At 36.6% G+C, this 19,591-nt stretch overlaps 1 protein-coding gene across 2 annotated transcripts; it reads right to left on the bottom strand.

The window, feature by feature from the left end:
* Positions 1 to 431: 431 nt before the first annotated feature.
* LOC129567023 (dnaJ protein homolog 1) lies at positions 432 to 18,709 on the bottom strand. Of its 2 annotated transcripts, XM_055443476.1 has the most exons (6): positions 18,555 to 18,709; positions 17,107 to 17,732; positions 7,113 to 7,354; positions 6,796 to 7,015; positions 6,104 to 6,461; positions 432 to 2,009 (listed from the first exon to the last, which is right to left on the bottom strand). In XM_055443476.1, exons 3-6 carry the CDS (start codon positions 7,339 to 7,341, stop codon positions 1,773 to 1,775), a joined length of 1,044 nt encoding a protein of 347 aa, XP_055299451.1. In that variant the 5' UTR covers positions 7,342 to 7,354; positions 17,107 to 17,732; positions 18,555 to 18,709; the 3' UTR covers positions 432 to 1,772. The 2 variants fall into 2 exon arrangements, with proteins under 2 accessions (XP_055299451.1, XP_055299452.1); XM_055443477.1 differs by lacking the exon at positions 17,107 to 17,732 and having other exon boundaries at positions 18,555 to 18,683.
* Positions 18,710 to 19,591: the final 882 nt, after the last annotated feature.

Consider the following 19,591-nt stretch of genomic DNA (forward strand, 5'->3'; position numbering starts at 1 on the left):
AACACTTGCACGAAGTATCCATTTCGAAATGAACAAAATTAATGATTTCGAAGTGGATTCATGGAATTGATAATTTTGTCTATAAAAAATGTTGTAGTTTTCCGAAAACAAGCAATATTTGATTGACAAACATATTCGGCGAAAATTCGTTTGAAATTACTCATTCATCCAAATTGTACTATTTCTCGTCCGGAAACTTTCCTTCAGCTGCTGTTAAATTGTAAATGATGTAAAAAAAAACTCAGCAAAAAGCCAATTTGTACCTTTCCACTCGCAATTTTTTTCCTCGCCATCATAAAAATTATTCAATTAAATAATGATGTGTCATTTGCGAAACAGTCAAATGAGGTCCTCAAATGACAATTAACCAGTCAATTGAATATTGCATGCAGCGAACAAAAGAGAGAAAAAAAATGAAACGAAAAAACCCATTTGAATATTATCCGAGTTTTTATTGTTATTGTTACATCGTTACAATCGTACAATTATTATTAATATATAATTTAAATTAATTACGAATTATTTCGTGTGTGTGTTTGTTCACACAAAAAAAAGAGTTTACGTTCCATCATTTGTTTAATGCCTAGATTGCTTTTTAATTTGTGTTGCAATTGTAAAAATTATTCTTCATCATGTTGGGGTTAGTTGATTCCGTTTGATCAAAATATAAAACAAATAATCAAAAGTTCGTTTGCGTTTCGAATGAAATTGAAAAAAAAAAAAAACTCACTCACTCGTCCAGGGAGAGCGAGTGAAGCGCGCGCATGGGAGTAAATTGGAAAAACAGTCGAAAGAGAAAAAAAGGTCATGAAATCAACTTGTTATCCGTATGACATCTTGAAACGCAGTACATCATATAGCACTCAGTTTTTGTTTGTTTTAGCACTCAGTATATAGGAAAAGTAACGAAAATGGGCAAAAAAATAGCGATCCAACATATTCTCAATTTACTAAACTGGTTGTCATCTGTTGTGACATCAAGTTAGTACAGAAAATCGGCTCACACATATACATGCGCTCATGTCCAGCGGTGGCTGGTACTAATGTAGCTCCCAGTTGCATCGGCTCACACGGATTCACCCGAGAGAAGAGAAAAAAAAAACTGGTCGAATTTGACAAACCATCAACACTTGGCCAGCATATCCATTCAAATCCACATGAAAGCATCGAATTTACAGCGAAACAAAAATATGCGAGTGTGATTTCGAATGATTGTACAGTGTAGCACGCGCGGACGCAGGCAGTGCAGAGGGTGGGAGATGTTTTCATTACAATTAAATTCGTACATTTTGCCTATTTACATATTTATGTGTCGATGCCAGACCCAGCGAAAACAAAAAATCAAATTTTTGCTCGCGACGACACACACACACACAAACTTTTATTTTACTTTGCAGTTTAATTTTCATCATTTATTGAAAAGCGAGTAAAACGAACCAGCGAAAAAAAAAATCAATCGTCCGCTTTGGCAAAATTGCATGCATTTTAATTCAGCATGTACCGTGTGCAATGAATGACGGATATATATTCATCATGGTTTGATTGTTGCTAATGGATCACGTATTTTGTTGTTGTTGTTGTTCTCCTGAACTTTTAATTCTATTTCGATTGTGCGCTTTTTTTGTTGTTGATGTTCTGAGTTGTTTGTTCGTTGTGGGGCTAATCAAATGGCTTTTTTTGTATGTTTTTTTTTGATTGTTGTTGTTTAATTAATTCTAAGTGTTTTTTTTTCTTTTGTTTTTAATGCTCTGTGATTGAGTGTATGAATTGAACTAAATAGATGGCAGCACATCACTCAGCAGTTCTTTTTCCGATGCGGTTAGCTTTTCGGGGAATTTGATGTCAAAGGCAACGAGCATATCGCCTTTTCTCGATGGATCCTTTGGCAATGGCAAACCATATCCAGTTATCCGTTTCACTGTATTCGGCTTGATCACCTCTTGCATCGTACTAATCCGCAGTTTGTCACCGACCAACGTTGGAACCTCAAACACCACACCGCATAATGCCTATGGAACAGAGAAAAAAAAAGTCATGTAATCAGTAAGGATTAACAGGATCAAAACTAAAACAGCCCCGCTAATGAATAGTGTCGTCCGAACAGAATGCGTTTGGTTGTTTCTTTTTCAGCCAAAACCAACTGACAACTATAAATTGTGTCTACATCCAATGACACTTGCTCACATATTTTCAACAGAAAAAATAACAACAACCCACACAACAAATATTTTACTACATTGACGAGAAAAAAAAAGTGTGATTTTGTACGCAAAATGTGCGAACAAAAAAAAAAGAGAACAAATTAATTAATTTTCAAGCACATATTAAATATTTGATGAAACCAGCGCATCTATTATGGGACAGAGAAGAAAAAATAATGATTATTTCACTACCATTTTAATGCCTAATCATTTGGTGCGTGAAATTTTCAGAATTGGAAATGCCTCACTCGCATTGGTGGTGCTTGAACGGCAGTTAATTAAATGCGCTAATTAATGATATTAGAATATAAATTTGTGTGCGTTTGCTCATGGCGTTAATGGAATTACCCCAAAATTCGATCAATAATTTCAATTAATTGAAAATATTTCGCGAAAGCGCGCGTTCCGACAAAATGTTTATCAGTTTAATTCGAAAATTGAACGATTTCGATTGCCATCTCCATTGAATAGAGATAGAGAACGTCATCGTGTGAAGTGTTGATGTTTTAAACAACATTTTCAATTTTGCTTCGTGATAAATGGAATTAGTGCAATTGGGAAAAATACGGACGGCATTTTGTTTGACGTGTATCGAGAATTGAACTGAAAATGAAGTTGAAATTGAACTAAAAAAGTTCAATTAACTTAAAATCGAGCACACAAATCGAAAGGCGCTGCATTTCAAACGAATAATGACTTTGAGCCAATTAGTGCCGATTTCACGTTGAACTAACGTCATTAAAAATTTTAGCTCTCGATATCGACATTTGAACCGATGCCAATGATTCTATATCGAGATTGTTGTTGTTCTATATTCGTTTGCGAAAGACGTCATCATCTTCATCTTTCTTTTGATCCGGAAGAGAATTCGACGATGTGTTGACAGAAACTGTTTGAGGCTCCGTATTTTGTCGGGGCGCATCATGACTCAAATTTGGATATGTAAATATTTAAACATTTTGAAACGTCATGATGAAGATATCCGATTTTCATCAAATGTTCATCACTTTGATGAAACCCATAAATGTGCGCTAGCATCGCGGCAAGAAAAAAATATCGCTTTTATGGCTATTTTATGACGGAACGAGAGAAAAGTTGATGCGTCCATAAAGCAGCTTATTGAAAACCAATTTGTCAGTGTGCAATTATTTCCATTTTCGATTCATCGGCCAAATGCGATATGTATTAATTCGTTCCTGTCGCAAAAATTAATTAAAATCACTCAAATGTCAGTGTGTATTTGGTTATCTTCCGCATTTTATCAATTCCTGAAATAACTCTTACATATAGAAAACGTTTTGAGCAACAAAAGCAGCAGGAAAAAAATCCGTGAAGGAATTGAAAAAAAAGGATTGGAAAAAAATCTGAGTCGAATGCGCGCAATCGATGTGGCTGATAAATTCCGTCGAGTGGATTTATTTGTGCTGACCGCTGGCCGTAGTGTTCGCACATATGTAAAACGCATAAATTATGGTTTCAGAATTGCACCACGCTCTCTCTCTGCCCCTCACCGTTCTTTTTTCTGCATTCTCGCACGTCGCATTTTTAATGCATTCGAATGAAATTAATGTTTTGTACTCATTTTGAATTAAATTTTATGTCGCGGTTAACGGCAAATGATGAATGAAATGCAATACACAGCAATTACATGGCACACAAAGAGCGGCCAGAAAAAAACTCCGCACCGTGTTCGATTGAAGTTTACCACAAAGATACACGATTGAATAATTTAAAATGAAAACAGTATTCTCCGGGTGGTGGTATTTTTTTCCTATGTCTGTGGTCATCAATTTTCATTTTATTTCGGGGATTATTTCAAACGAAAGCAACCAACAGCCAATGATGATGTGACCAGAATCGATATGAATCTCGTTGTTCATTTCCTTTGGATTGCTGTTTTGTTTCAAATATTTCCGATGTAATTGATTTATTGGTGTTGTATACAAAATAGAATCTCGTTTACATGCGTGAAAAAATGCGTAAAACGAAGAAAAAATCATCGTGAATCGAAACCAAATTCACATGAGATTTACAATCAACGGGAGCGAAAAATATTTTCATTTTCATCGAATTTAGCGCAAAATTTCTTGGTTTTTGTTTCAGTTGCATGTGCGGCGCTGGTTCAAGCAAATGACATGCCCAACAAATCGATTTCCACAGCTACAGGCCATCATTTCCATTTATGTACATCATCAATCATGACAATAAAAATTGAATTGGCTATTTTTACCATAAATGCGCGGCTGCACAGCACAAAAACCAGCCGACACACACAAAGAGAGAGAGAGAGCCTAGTGCTGTATTACAGCAATTTAATCGATATAATAATATATATTTTGGAAGGCGGAAGACACTGAATGGCAGCCTGATGCGGCTGAATCACAATTTTATGACAGATTCATATTTTCCGTATGGTCAGACACAAATTAGCGACTTTTTTTCTTCAAAATGAGAATGAGCAGAGATAGAGAGAGAGAGAGAAGAAACAATCTTCTTTGAATCACTTTGCTAAGAAAGGCGCTCGCTCGCTCGCTTGCCTACAAAAGAATGCGACAAAAGTTGAGAGCACAAGAGAGATAAAAACGGCAAAAAGCTATTTTGCAAACGGCACTTTTTGCGAACCGCTTCCCCGTTCACATTCTTCTTCTTCGCTTTTTAAGCGATCGATGCGGCGATTTGCATTCAGAATATTTCGATTACTGAAGTTTTATCGCTGTTGTTGTTGGTGTCATTGGTTTTCTTTTTGTTTTCTCTCTTCGCTTTTTATGCGCACAGAGCAATGAGACAAACCACTTGGGAATGGATAGAATTGGCGACAATAATTCTACGAAGTAAGAAAATAAATCATGATGGGCACGGCCGATGTGGCAGCATCAGAAAAAAAATAACCCAATGCATACGTAAACAAAATTGATTGAACCGTTTTTGAAAAAAAGCCGTTCTTAAGCCACAAATATAAATAAATTTCACGTAAATTATAATTGCATTACAGTTTATAATTGCGATGAACGATTTAATGGTCAATGCTGTGGCTGGATTATTTACCAACTCAATCTGCTATTTAAAAATCCGTTTATAATTATAAGAAAAGCAATCGCAATTCATTTTTTTTTATTTTATCGACACACGATTCGATCGGAATGACATGCCGATTGCGATACCGAATTTTATTGTTTTGCTCTTGTCATACCGTGACTTTATCGATCATTTAATCTGCCATGAGAGAGTCTCGCGCTTCGTCGGCAATGACTCATCCGGTGTATTGTTTATTCCATTTACCACACGTAACCAACATTGTTTTCAACCAATAAAAAATAATTAAATGACTCTGTCGTTTTTGCTGTCGTGGTTGTTGCTTTTTTTCTCACTGAAGCAGAAAAAAATGGATTCAATTTTGGTGTGTATTGTTATTTTTTCGAACAAAATTGAGTTGAAAGTCGGATGGCGAGATTTGTTGTGACAAGCGAGTGCTTTTGTGTTTCATTCGATTTGAAAGCGGATTCTATAACCAAAAAAAAACAATATCTCGTTCAAAAATCCATTCTTTTTTCGACAAATTTGTGTCTCTCTTTTACACGCGCTGAATATTTTGACGTGCACGCTTCCAAGATTTGAGTGTTGTTATATTCAAATCAAAGAGCCATAAAATGAAATGGCCAATTTTACGTGAGCGCGCAAGTGGCGATGGTACGCAAACGATCATTCAACCGAAATGATCTAATGGTCTGTCATATTTGGTAAAAACGAGGTCGAATTATTGGCTGGCCTGACCAAAAAACGAACCACTTCACACATTTTCATGCAAATGTCGCAAAGAAAGATGTTGGCTTAGACAACATTCTGCTGTTCTTCGGACAATTTTGGAATTTCGCTAACGATTGGCGAATAAATTAGAAATTTACTTGTTTAAGTGACAAACGGGCTGTGTATCGAATATCGCTTCCTTCTCGCTTGTACAGTTGATGTGGCTTATCGCGAATGACAAAGACGATGTCGGCTGGAATTTTTCCTTGTGTTTGATCGCCCTCTTTTTGGAACGTGACACGCGTGCCAGATTTCCAGCCCGGCTTGATCGCTATGTTCACCAATTTATCCTCTTTTTTCGGCGTTCCGTCCGCTTGCAGTATTCGCCGGGAGATTTTCATCTTTTTAACACAGCCTTTGTTGATTTCCTCGAGTGTCGCATACAAATCGTGCTCGATTGGTGGATCTTGCGTCTTTGTCTCTTTTTTGGGTGTATGTACGTTGAATGAATGTGATCTATAACGAGTGGAGAGGAGGGAGAAATGAAAAATACGGAGTAGATTCATCAATTTTGTTTGAATTAAAGTAAATTATTGTTTCATACGTCAAATTGGCTACTTCAATGTGAAATTTGAACTTTGGTTGGAAATTGAGTCGAAAAATGAACTTAACGATGAACGAGTAATTTTGAATTTATTTCTTTAAAATCCAATTTAAAATTTTCATTTCCGAAATTCCAACTATGTGTCCAAGGAACAAAAAATTCTCGGTTCGAAAAGTTTCACAGTTCAAAATTAGTTTTTCAACATGTTCCAATTCTCTTTTTTTCTCAAAACCACTGCAAACCTACCTAAATGCACCGCCAAGTCCATGTCTTGATCCTAAACCGCCAAACGGTGAGAAGAAATCTGTGTCTGTGTCCAAATCGAAAACGTTTTTCTCGAACAAATTGTCGCCCATGTCGAAGAACGATGCGAATGGATTGCTTGAGCCGAAAAATTGTGCAAAGGTGGCACGTGGATCGCCGTGGAATTGGTATGTGAAGTTTGAATTGCCGCCATTTGTTTGTCCTGAAAAGAGCAAGTTGTTAAAAATTGAAGTAACGTGTTCCATCAATTCGTAAAGTGTACACTTTTTCATTGATTGCAAGCGTATTTATTGTCTTACCTTGGTTGCCTTTCAATCCTTCTTCACCGTATCTGTCGTAGATGTCACGTTTCTTTTTGTCGGACAGCACTTCGTACGCTTCGGCCACTTCTTTAAATTTCTCTTCCGCGCCAATGGTTTTATTTTTGTCCGGATGATAGCGAAGTGCCATTTTTCTGTAGGCTTTTTTAATTTCATCGTCCTTCGCCGTTTTCGGTATTCCTAAAATTTTATAGTAGTCTTTTCCCATTTTGGTGGTTTATCTGTGTGCGTGTGTGAGAGAAAAAGAGAGCAGCAAAATTGAATTAATTCAACTGTTGTCTCGCAAAGCACAATTATTCACAACAGTGAATGTGGGTCGCTAGCAACTAGGTTAATGTCATGAGTGAATCTGTTTTTGAATTCTTCATTCGTAAAATTTAATCTTTTCGGTCGGTGAATGAGCGAGATAAAGAGAGCGAGAGAGAGAGAGAGAGACTCGCACAATGCTGAAATTGAAATGCGAGATGCGCCCGATTATTTCCGATTGAACAGCAACAATAACAGTCGCAGCCATGCCAGCATGATTCTGAACTGGCTGTCGGCCAAATTGTTGGAGTACAAAACACGCCAAATAAAATGTGCAATGTACATGTACAATGTTCAAATTGTTTACGTTCTCATTGCAATATCAATGAGAGAAAGAGAGAGAGAGAGAGAGAGAGAGAAACGGAAACGAAACTCAATCCGATTTCATTCTATTTATAAGCATGTTTGCATTTTATTTTCTCTCTTTTTTTTGAGCGATTTATTGAGCATTTCTATTCGGTTCAGTCTTACATTGGCATCGTTTCATTGGTGGTTCTTACGATCGTAAATTGAGTTATTGTCAACTTGCACAATGTACGAAGCGAGTAAGAGAAGAGATAAAATTGTGTTGCAATTTAGTGAATACATCGCTGCATTAAAATGGCTATCGAAAATATACTGTGAAATATTCATTGGGAATGGTTGCCAGAAAGAGATAGTGGAAAAAAAAACCTCCATTCAACTGTTATCGCACAACAAACTCGGTCGATTCGTTTGAATAGACAGTGTTATAAATAAACAATGTGTTTCATGGAACATACATTTTTGGCAAAGTCCTGAGTCGTGAATTCGTTGTGTTGTGATTTATAAATTGATAATTGCGCAATTCACTGTGCCGATATGACGCAAACCTCACGTTGAGTGGCATTTTGCGAAGTGAAATTTTAAAAGTAAATAAAATTTAAAATAAATGTTGTTTCATTCGAATTTGCGAAGCAAAGAGCTGAAAATAAAATCCTAGCAAAACCATTGGAAATACCCTCGAAAGAGTGAAAAACGGAGTCATTTAATTGGTTGGCATTAATTGAGCTTTCGAACTTGTCGCTTAAATATTCACCGGCATCACATTAATATTCATTTGTGTTTGGCAGTTTTTGTTGAGGGGGATTTTTTTCGCGATCTAATCAAATATTTGCAAACGAAGGATTGTGTTCAACGACATCCGACCAGTAACATGTTTATTCGATCAGAAGTCGTTGAAGAATTTATGAAGTTCGTTCATCGAATTTGCGATTCAAATGTACCAGCGACCGGTCTTTCATTTTTAATTGTTCACGATTCCGGTGGTTCCTCCGCTTGCTTGTTCACTCTGCGGCTTTACCAAACGATGAATAATGTGTCCGAATGAATTGCGCTTCAATTTAGATAAAAATCCACAGTAAAATTCATATCAAATTGAGTTGAAATGTTTTGTGTGTGGCTTGGCTACATGGTAGAGTACGTGCCTCATTAGACTCGTTCATTCTTCGAAGAAGAAAAAAAGGAATCTCCAATGAGAGTGAATGTCGTGAATGACATTTTCGCAGGAAAAATCTTGAGCATGTTCTCATTGTTATTCTTGTTTTCGGGTTTTTCCTCTCCCATTTGATACTCGATCCGGTCGTCATGAGCACTGCCGAGTGTATATACATCGCTTGTTTCGTTCTCTTCATGTGACAACGGTTCGCATGCTTAAAAACAAATTTATTTTCCAATTTACATTTCCAAATATGCAAAGTTTGCTGCTTTTCATAACAATTTATCGTTAACGTCGATTTTAAAACATGACAGCAACAATGAATCGCATCCATTTATTTTTCATTTTGAGGATTCGTTTTTCTTTCGTCGCTTTCTCTTGTCTCTTTCGCAAGCTGACGTCGGTAAAAATAGCTTCGATTTGAATGAAACAATCTCTTTCTCTCACTCTCGCTCAATGAGAGACGACAAACGTCAGCGCAAAGAAATCGCACGACATAGAGTACCAAACACCAAAGGAAATATGAAAAATTATTTGCGAACAAACACTCAAGCCGTCGGCAGAATAGAAGAAATGAAGAAAAAAAACATCGAACTGAAAGAGAATAATCATTTTCTTTTGTACAATTTTTTTTTTCGGTTTTTCCCTCATTTTCGGATCATTTGTGAACGATAGAGAGAAAAAGAGAGTCTCTTGTGACGTATATTTTCTTCTTATCCACGGTTTTCTGTCTCTCTACTTTGAATATTCGTCTCGTTTGCATCGCGAAAAATATACAGTCTTCATGATGTCTTGTTTTCTTTTCGCCGCATTTTTTCCAAATGGACTTTTTCCAATTGGACAATTTCATTTTTCATTTCGGTTTTTGCGAATTCTTTTCTCCTTTTCCTTCTTTTATCTTTTTTGTCTTCTTTTTTCATTTTTTTTTTTAGCTTTTTCCTTCATTTTCCTCCCGAATATTAATGAGTTTTGTGACTGATTTTGCAATGTAATGGATAAGCAAAATTCGGTACATTTTTACATATTGCCAACTGAATTGCTAATGTGCCGAATCGATTGAAGTGGCAGAAGGATTTCGAAATGGATTTAATGAATTTTTTATGCTCTATCAATTAGGTATTACAAGCATAACATCAATCATTTTGCTAAAATAAAAGACCATCAATCAACGAAATGAAGCTTATTTCGGTTTTAGTTTCTCATTCTCGGCCATTTCATAAATTCAAGTCATTTTACCTTCTCTCCATTAAATTTTCTGTAGCATTTTAAGTAAGATTCGAAATAGAATTTACTTTACTCTCGAAATGGAGAGTTCATTTGCTCGACAAACTCGATTGTCTTCATTGTGTTAGCAACGCATTGAAGATGCTGCCACACTCAACAGTACATTGCGAAGACAGGTTAAGGAAAATTAAACTCCCAGAGATACACGGCACGAACGACACAACGGCAAAACTTTTGCGTTTACATTGAAAATTATGAAGTCATTGGAAATGATAACAATGTAGAAATACTTGTAAGACTCGCATCGAATGAGTGGCACTAAAGAGCGTGGGCTCCGTTGATACAACCGCTCGAAGTGCAAACAATGCCATTGTGCCGAGAGAGAGAGAAAGAGAAAAACCGAGAAAAAACGACGTACAGAAAAACATCAGCTTAAATAAAACAGAAAATGCGAAAATTTCAACATGAAACATAAATACCACATAAAATGGAACTGGAGTTGCAAATAATGGTCTAATTGTTGTGATAATGTTTTTGGTGCTGTAATTGGACGCAATTTACAGTATAAATTTTAATTTGCCATCGAATTCATCGAAAGCCATCGTTGTTGGGGCAACAATGTTGGCTGCGAATGTTTTAACGTGTTCACTGAGTTGAAGTGGTCTTTTTTCTTTTGAAAATGATTTGATTAAGTCGTGTTAAAACAATAAACACGTGCAACCGTTTGCTTGCACTTGAAATCAATTACGAGCGAACGGCTGTCAAGTGCGTGTATCGCTGCCAAATGCATCAACTGACTTTGCCAAAAAAAGATAAACAAACTTGAAACGAAGGAGTACATTAAAGATGAAGAAAAGGCAGACGCAATGCATGCGGCCTATTTAACGAGTATTTATTGAGCTGTCAGCGAAATATTAAGCCATTGCGGAAAGAAAAGAAAAACTGTATACAAATCGAGAGCAAAACAAGAAGTGCATGAGTTGCCTACATCATCCGTGTGTGTGTCATTGTAGCCGAAAGAGAGAGAGAGAGAGAGAGAGAGAGAGAGAGAGAGAGAGAGAGAGTTGTGTGAAGTGATTGTGTTTGACTATAAACTAAATAAACAATTGACCACAAGCGCTAAAACGCTCTGTCTGTATGATATTTAGCGAGCGCTTAAGGCGTTTAGCATATGTTGGCCATATAAATGCCAAATATTAAGCGAACCTCAAGGTCAATGACGAACGAAAAAAAACTAGAATGAAAAAAAAACTAAAGAATGAAGAAGGCGAAGAGAAGAGACGGGATAGAGAGCAAGAAAAACAGAGACCAACGCGAAAAAAAACCACATCGTTGCAAATGAAGTGTAGTGTTGATAATGAGATCGTGACACAGAATCGGTCAATCGTCGTGTGTGTTTTGTGCTGTATTTTTTTTCGCTTTTGGATGATTATACTAATTTGTTGAGCGGATCATTTAAATTACGCCTCACATTGAAAGCCCCATAAAATGTGCATGCTCCGAAGTGAACATAAACAACTTATCGCATGCTGAATCTATTTAATGGCTTACAAATTATGACTCAATAAAACAGAACACACTGAATAAATCGCTGATGATTTGTTTCCGACTGCGCCGTCTATTTTTACATTGATTTTTTCTACAAATATGATTAATTCGTTTGAGTTTTTAGTAGGTATTCAATTTCACTGAGGTGTGTTCCGGTGCCAACGACACCTTTCTTTCACTTTCTATTCGCCTGCCATTTACTCTCAATGACAGAAGCGAGGTGCATATGACGCTTGTCATTCTAGCAATTTCGTTGACAACCGAAATGAATGGAATATTTTCAATTTACAATTTCTCAAGACAAGGTAGCACACAGCCACAGTCATCCTACTCACGTAAATCGCGAAAATTTGACGACCTGAGCAAGCGATGATGTATGAGTTTAACGTACAAGGCATTTGACGCATGCTCAATTCATCATATTGCTCATTGCTTTTGCGTTTGCTCGAGTATCTTGACTCTGCGTTCGCTCGAGAGACAGAACATCGCACTGGGGCCCGAGGAGTGTAACGAACGATCGATACATATGTATGAGTTGTTTTTTCTTTTTTATTCGTTTAGCTCGATTGACGATCTCATCTATTTTGGTCGAATCAAGTGGGTGTAACATCACAATTATACCGATTCGATCGTTTCTTCTCTTCTTTTTTGTTCAGCTTGATTTCATTCGGCGGCCGTCGTTTTCGAATCATCTGCGAGCTAATCAACAACAGCAACAGAACTTGAATCAGAAACACACTTTCCGCATGGAACACACACACACACCACGCACAAAATTTTCAACATCTAATGTCACTGATTTATTTATATGCACGAGCCACAAAGCTCAAATGTTTGCATTCTTCTCTTGTTCCAAATTGCACATCACATTTTTTGTGAAACTTTATAATATTTGGATGATTTTTTTCTCTGTTCAGCTCTTTTGTACATTTCTCGATTAATGAATTTATTAATGATTGAAAATATGCCAAATTGAATGAAATGCAAAAATTTCAACATCAAAAAAATTGTTCCAATTATATTGCATAAATATTCGGCTTTTAATGTCATGGCATCATTGAATAGACGAGGATAAGCGCTGTGTCAGCGTACAGATTTACGACTGGCTTTCGATGAATTTGAATTTGAATTCGATCCGACAGTTGAATGAATGGTCAGAGAGAGAAAGAGAATTCGATTTATTTGAGTGAAGAGAAGAGACAAATAGGAACAGAGAGAGACAGAGCATGCACACATTTCAACACAAAATGAAATCCACTATTGAAATAACCGCTCTGGAATTAATACCATCTGAAATGATGTTGCCAATGGAATTACATAAATTCCGATATACATATTGAATCAATGCATGTGGAATTTGGAAATTATTTGAATTCGGGATTTATTCAAAACTAACAAAAGCACACCGAGAGCCAAAGCATCAGCGACACAGACCACACGACAACCAACCAGGGAAACGAGAGAGTAATCGCATTTCCGTAACGATTTAACTGAAAACTATTCACCGCGTTGTGTTACGGATGGAGTGGAATTGGCCGAGTCATCGGGTAGTTAAGCAGATTTATTGGACAGTCGGATTTGCGCATTTAAATAGAATTTTAGCCAAATAAACCATGAACAACGAAAAACCTCACTCACTCACCCAGTCGCTCATTCGCTCATCTCACGGCTTTGAACTTCAAACAATGAAACGCGCGTCAAGCGCACATAAACTCCATGTTGATTTTTTTTGGTTTGTTCTTTCTTCTTATGGATAGTTTGTGTGTAAAACCACTATCTTTTTTTGCCTGCTGTGTGCTATTCACTATGGTCATTTCGAGTGGCTCTTGACTAAAAATCAACCGTTCCAAAAAACGCTCACATTTTCTACCCAAAACGAAGAAAAAAAAACACACACACACAACACAATCGCTTTTGCGCGATTTACTCTAACGCCAACTGACGGTTATTGAATCATATTTTTTTTTTTGGCGAGAAAAAAGAATTTTGTGTTGTTGACTGCTCTCTGTTCAATATCAACCGGGCGGGAGTAGGCGATTCGCAAATCATTGAGATTATGGTGAACGCGGGCAACAAAATAAAGCACACATCACACTTTCGAAGCAAAATGCGAGGAAGCGAGAAGAAAAAACAAACAATATATGAAATTCATTTGGATTGACACACTTAACGACTCAAGTGTCACATAACCCGTTTAAATGCAATTTATCAGCATGGCATATGTTTAGTGTTTTTGAACTTCACATCGAATTAGAGTCGTGGCAAAAACGCGCTCTTCAATCAAATATTTATTGACGTTCCGAACAATTTTTGAAGGAATTTTTGCGATGATGACACAACGTCAGCACATTTCAAAGTGCAATGGCAGATAGGAGGAAAAGCGGTTCGAAAAAAAAATTGCATGTAAAAACAATGCGTAGAAATTCATCGAGAGCGAATGAACGAGCAAAATATGTTGTCTATATTTTGAATGCATTGATGAATAAATTTTCGGCTTTGGTTAATTGAATGGCTTTTATTGTGTGCATATTTGACATTGCATAAATGCACGCGCGCGTTAAGTATTTTGCTTTAAAATATATCTGTGTGTGTGTATGTGTGTATTTTCCGTTTGGATTAAGAGCCAAAATGGATTTGGATGTTATTTATTTAACTTTGAAATGAGCCAAATGAAAATGCATCGACCAATTTAAATTCAATTGTATGTGCTGCTGTAACATCAGCGGCAGCGGTAGCAGCATCGCAAATCCATTTAAACTGATTTCGTTGATATTGTGAGAGATGTAACTTTTCGGACGGTTCGCAGCGAGTAATCAAGATGATTGATTGTGGTATAGTATACTCATGACATTCGCAAAGATAATAATTAGCTTGAATTCATTAAAATTATTAAGCTTTTGATTCGATTTTGGAAATTAACAGCAAAATCAATACCAAACCAAACACTGACTGACTGACGGTGTGGGTATTGTGAAGTAATCGGCAAATATGGACGAGAGTGATTCGAACATCGAAAAGCCGAATGTCGATTTGACTGGAAGGAAAATGAATAAACAAACGGAGCGTAGAGAGTTTGAATGCCTCGAGATAAACACACAGATAGAGAGACGGAGAGAACATCGCTTGAGGTAAAAACAGAGACATAAACAGGGCACAAATGATAATGGCATGATTGAAATGCATCATCACAAACCCAAGAAATGTGTGTATCAGTGCGCTTTTATTTAAAGCATCGAGTTAAATGCCAACCAAATAGACACATTGAAGCACACATTGGTCAAACATGACCAAAAAATACACAGACACACACACACACACACACACAAGCCATCCGTCCATATAGCTATAAATATAGATGGTTTATGGTTTACCCGGTTTACGCTAGATAACCGCAATTTTAATCAATTTAATTACTATTCTTGGTCCATCGCTATCTGTTATTCATGTCTATATGTGTGTGCCAAAGTCCCACATACAAAATAGCCAAATACGTGAAATAATGACCACTTTGTGTATTGATGAAATGAGCTTATATATGTAGATATGGTCGGAGGCTATTGGATTGAGTGCTCAATGCGAATGAAATCACAAAGACCGATTTTGTATCGATGAAGAGAGCTCACTCCGACCGGCAATATTCCAATCGACCAAATGAATTTGTACATACAACTGAAGAATTTACGACAGTTTGTTTAAGGTAGTCACAATACATACAACAAATACATTGCAACAACAATGAAGACTATCAATTTTAACACCGATGCAAATGAAGTTGTACGCATCGAAATCGATGAATGCCAAAATCGTAATGCATGAATGCACTGATATACCCAGTTCGTCCATGCTTCGATTGGATCAACCGTAACGGAGTGTATGCTGTCCAGAATCTCCAAAGCCTATATCCGGCAGCACACAAATCGCTCACATTTACCGGCAATTTCATATTTTGTATAGACAACATATAGGGATCGGGTTTGGTTTGGCTTTGCTCGAATACAGCCCCGAAAAATATTACGTCAAATATCCATAAATGTTTCGCTTTTTTCCATTAATTGGATCTAAACCAGCTGCACAAAACCAGACACAAATGTGTTATTGTTGTTGCTATCGTTGCCGCTACATCAGTTTGTGTGTGCGCCGCTTTTTTTTATTCGTTCACTCGCTCATGCTGCTGAATTAATACACCACACATCCGCATTGTATTCATGTAACACGAGTCAATGTTTACACATTTTTGGCGAGATAAAAATTCCACGGCTGTGTATATGTTTAATAATAATAATATGGCTGTGTTTGGCTAACAGGTTTACCATTCGATATTGATGCTTCACTTTGCCGTGAATATTTATCGCTGGACTCGCTGTATTTTAGCCGTTCGCCAACAAATATTGCACACGAAAAATGCATCCAAATATTCCCAATCCAAACAAATGAAATGGAATCAATTTTGGTTTAATGCGAATTAAATGCACATATGCCACACTTGATATTGTCTCACACCACAAGCGAACGACGTACATTCAGCTCGAATCACGCACGTGTGTTTGTATATACATTTTATTGGATGTCGTTGGACTAACTCAACCGATTCGCCTTTTCATGCAAATGATCTCACAGTTGATTAACTTGCAAATCATTTAGCCGGCACTTTTTTTTCAGATGTCTATACCTTTTTGCATCACTATAACTATGACAGGTATAACAATTTTTTTGTTTATTTCCAATTGCGCCGTAGAGAACAACTCGCACGGGTGACTCGTGTGATAGTTTTTATAAGAAGTTTCAAAATGTGGACTTTTTTTTTTGGAGAAGTGAAACATTGCCATTGTTTAAATCGACTTCTATTTATGGTTTGATCAAGAAATCAATGGCTTGTTTCAATTTTTTTTGGTTGAAATTACGTCAGCACACGAGGTTTTCTACTTTTTAACTGTCTCTCGTCAAAAATCTGACTTTTTCGACTTTAACACGTTTTGTGGAGGTTTCTACAGAGGAATCGCGTTAATTTACCAGATGAAAGCAGGTGATGATTGGTTTTAAAAAAGCCATTTCATTGAACCAATCCATACAAAATACCAATTGTGATGCCTTTTATTAATGGGTTTTCGATTAAGAAAACTATTACAGCATATTTCGTAATTTCGTGCCACAGAGAAATCAATCACTTAATTTCATAACCAAAGCTGTCAATAATTGAACCGCTTTGAGATGTGTTTATGCCTAGCAAATGCGTTGCCAATCCAGCAATAACTTGAAGCGATTATCGCATGTGTAATATTTGCAATTATGAATTGCCTTGTCTACCTCACCAATCATTTATGAGTTACTTAAGTCATTCGGCTCATGCTCTTTCTCTTCCCTCGGTGTGTTACATGATTTGTAGAATAGAAAATAATTATCCATATTGTTAAAATGATATATGCAAAAAAAAAATGTTACCTCTCGTTTGAAATTGACGACAACGACGACGACGAAAAAGAATTGCTTTCGAATATCCACTTGTACGCGTAAAAACTGACGTATCAAATGGCTTTTGTGTATATATAGTTATTTGAATATTTGCTACGCCTAAATCACATATACGTATTGTTCGTGTGTGTGTGCGCTTGCCCGCTCTCTGTCTCCCTTCGGTTCTCGGATGTTCGAAAGAGCGAAATCGATGAGATGCTTCAGCTGTTCACAACTTTACTTTAAAATTGTATGTGTTTTACACCCACAAATCTATTTAAAATTAGCACTCTTTTTTTGATATTCTTCACCTTTTTTTTTCTTCGGTTGCTCTATCTCTCACTGAATTTCGTTGGTTGAACCGAACGTTTTTCTATTCATCACTTGCTATGATCAACTTTTTATTGCTGTTGAAATTGAACACTTTATTTTTCGTCGTTTTAAACAATTTATGATTGCTTCGATGATGCTTGAATTCAAACAAATCACTTTTAGGTCAAACAATTAACTAGCAAAAATCAAAATCTTTGAAGTAAACCGCTTTGAGTATATGCTGAGTGTAGTCACACTTTGGCGCGCTCAAATACAAGCCGAACAGTTCGTTTTCAGCTGTGAATCTGTGAATAAGACAGTGAGAACCGGTGAATTAGAATATATAGAGAGGAAAATTTGTTGTTGCGATTTAACGTGAAAAACATTTTCACTTTTCAGGTCCGACAGAGACTCGCCGTCAAAGGCGATTTTCATTGCGGTGTGTGTGTCACTCGTTAAAAATATCCAGACCATACGTAATGCTGTCATCAATTTATTTATTATATAAAAAAGATTGGCCGAACATTCGTTTGAACAAACCAAAAGAAATGAGAAAAAACGCAATTTTTGGCGAGATAGACAAATGCGATTGTATTTCTGTTTGTGTGTCTATGACAGTGAGTTTTATTTTTGGCCGAATCGGAAGAAGAACGGAAACAAACTATCATTGAAAATTAGCTTGCAAATTCGATTAAAAAAAATACAATGAGTATCTTTCATCGTCTTGAGGTTACTTAAGTGTAAAAATAACATTGTTTCGGTAAACAGTCGGATGACAACAAACAGACTGACGCGCAATCGAATGATTAAGCGAATAACAGAAGCGTTTTGTTTAATAATCGAAAAAGTGTGTTCGCAATAGTTTGCGGAAATAAAATCGTTTATCTTTTATATTACGTCACAAAAGATACTAATTGTGCGAACAAAACTGGAATCTGTTCAGTTGTTGGATGTCCGAAAAAAAAATTGAAGAGAACTAAAGAGGAAAAAGATCGGATGAAATCACCAAAATAATTGAATACACCAATGAATATCAATTGCGCGCAATAAATAATACACTTTAAAAAAAAAATCAAATAATAAGATTAAATAAACACAATGAAAAAATAGAAGATATTTGTACACACCGTATGTGTCGGAACGGAAAGCTAAGATCGTCACGATCAGCGCAAAATACGAAACAACAAATGTAAGCAACTTTCAGCGACGAGCGCTCAAATGCGACTAAACCAAATGAACGTTGCCGATTCGCTTTGTATTTTCTTCTCTTTACGTGATCTCCCGTCGCGTTCGCGTCTCACTTCTCATTATACCAGCGATCACGAGTCAAACGAGAGAGCAAACGATATACGTGGTTTTTTTTTTCATCGCTCGATTCTCGTTTGTGTGCTACGCAGTGAGCATGTATGACTGAGATACTGCGACCTACCATGTATATATACATTCTATAGTTGATGCGATCGTTTTAATATCGATGGATTTATGGTTGGCTTTTTGTGTAAGGAAACAATTGTATGATGTACTGTACTGTACTGTTCCATTCACTGATGATACGCTTCTCTTGTTTATCGCGACGTCTCATTTCAAATAATGCGATGATTATTGTGGCTGTGACACGGCGACATCAAAACAAAACAATCAACACAAAAGGCCATAGTCATCAAGAGTCCAAAAGACAGAGATACGGGTATTTTAGTTTCTTTCCCACAGTTATGAATAACATCAATGAGTCACGGGTGTAAATTTACTGTAAAGGATTTTTGTTTTGTTTCGGTTCATCTCAATGGATGTGTCTCACACTCATCGCCGGAATATTCCATTTGGAAGAGGTGTTGAAAGCAAACCAAACGATTTTTTTTTCCATTTCCGCTCTCTTTCTCAAGACAAATCGGTGTAGATCGATATAAAAATAGAAATTATTCCACTCCAAAATCAATCTAATGGTTTCACAATTTACACATCTCTCGCGTGCAATAATTAATTTTCGTTTGTGCTCTGTTGTTTGCATTATTACCGTTCAAAATATACAGTGCTCGCCGAAAAATTAAATCACGTAGGAGGCGATTCTTCGGGTCGAGTGCATGATGAAATTCCGTAACACTCAATCAAAAAAAAAGAAACATACAAAAAGTTCGCGTCCCGTTAGGTTTTCTGAACTTCGCAC

The sequence above is a fragment of the Sitodiplosis mosellana genome, unplaced genomic scaffold (assembly GCF_009176505.1).
Source record: "Sitodiplosis mosellana isolate CC-2019 unplaced genomic scaffold, AAFC_SMos_1.0 Smas_scaffold_5, whole genome shotgun sequence".
Taxonomy (NCBI): Eukaryota; Metazoa; Arthropoda; class Insecta; order Diptera; family Cecidomyiidae; genus Sitodiplosis; species Sitodiplosis mosellana.

Bases quoted from the DNA above. Each gene is read 5' to 3' on its own strand.
- LOC129567023 (XM_055443476.1), bottom strand. From the start codon at position 7,341: ATGGGAAAAGACTACTATAAAATTTTAGGAATACCGAAAACGGCGAAG. The intron at 7,016-7,112 runs GTAAGACAATAA...TGCTCTTTTCAG, and splicing joins AGGATTGAAAGGCAACCAAG to GACAAACAAATGGCGGCAAT. The intron at 6,462-6,795 runs GTAGGTTTGCAG...CACTCGTTATAG, and splicing joins GGACTTGGCGGTGCATTTAG to ATCACATTCATTCAACGTAC.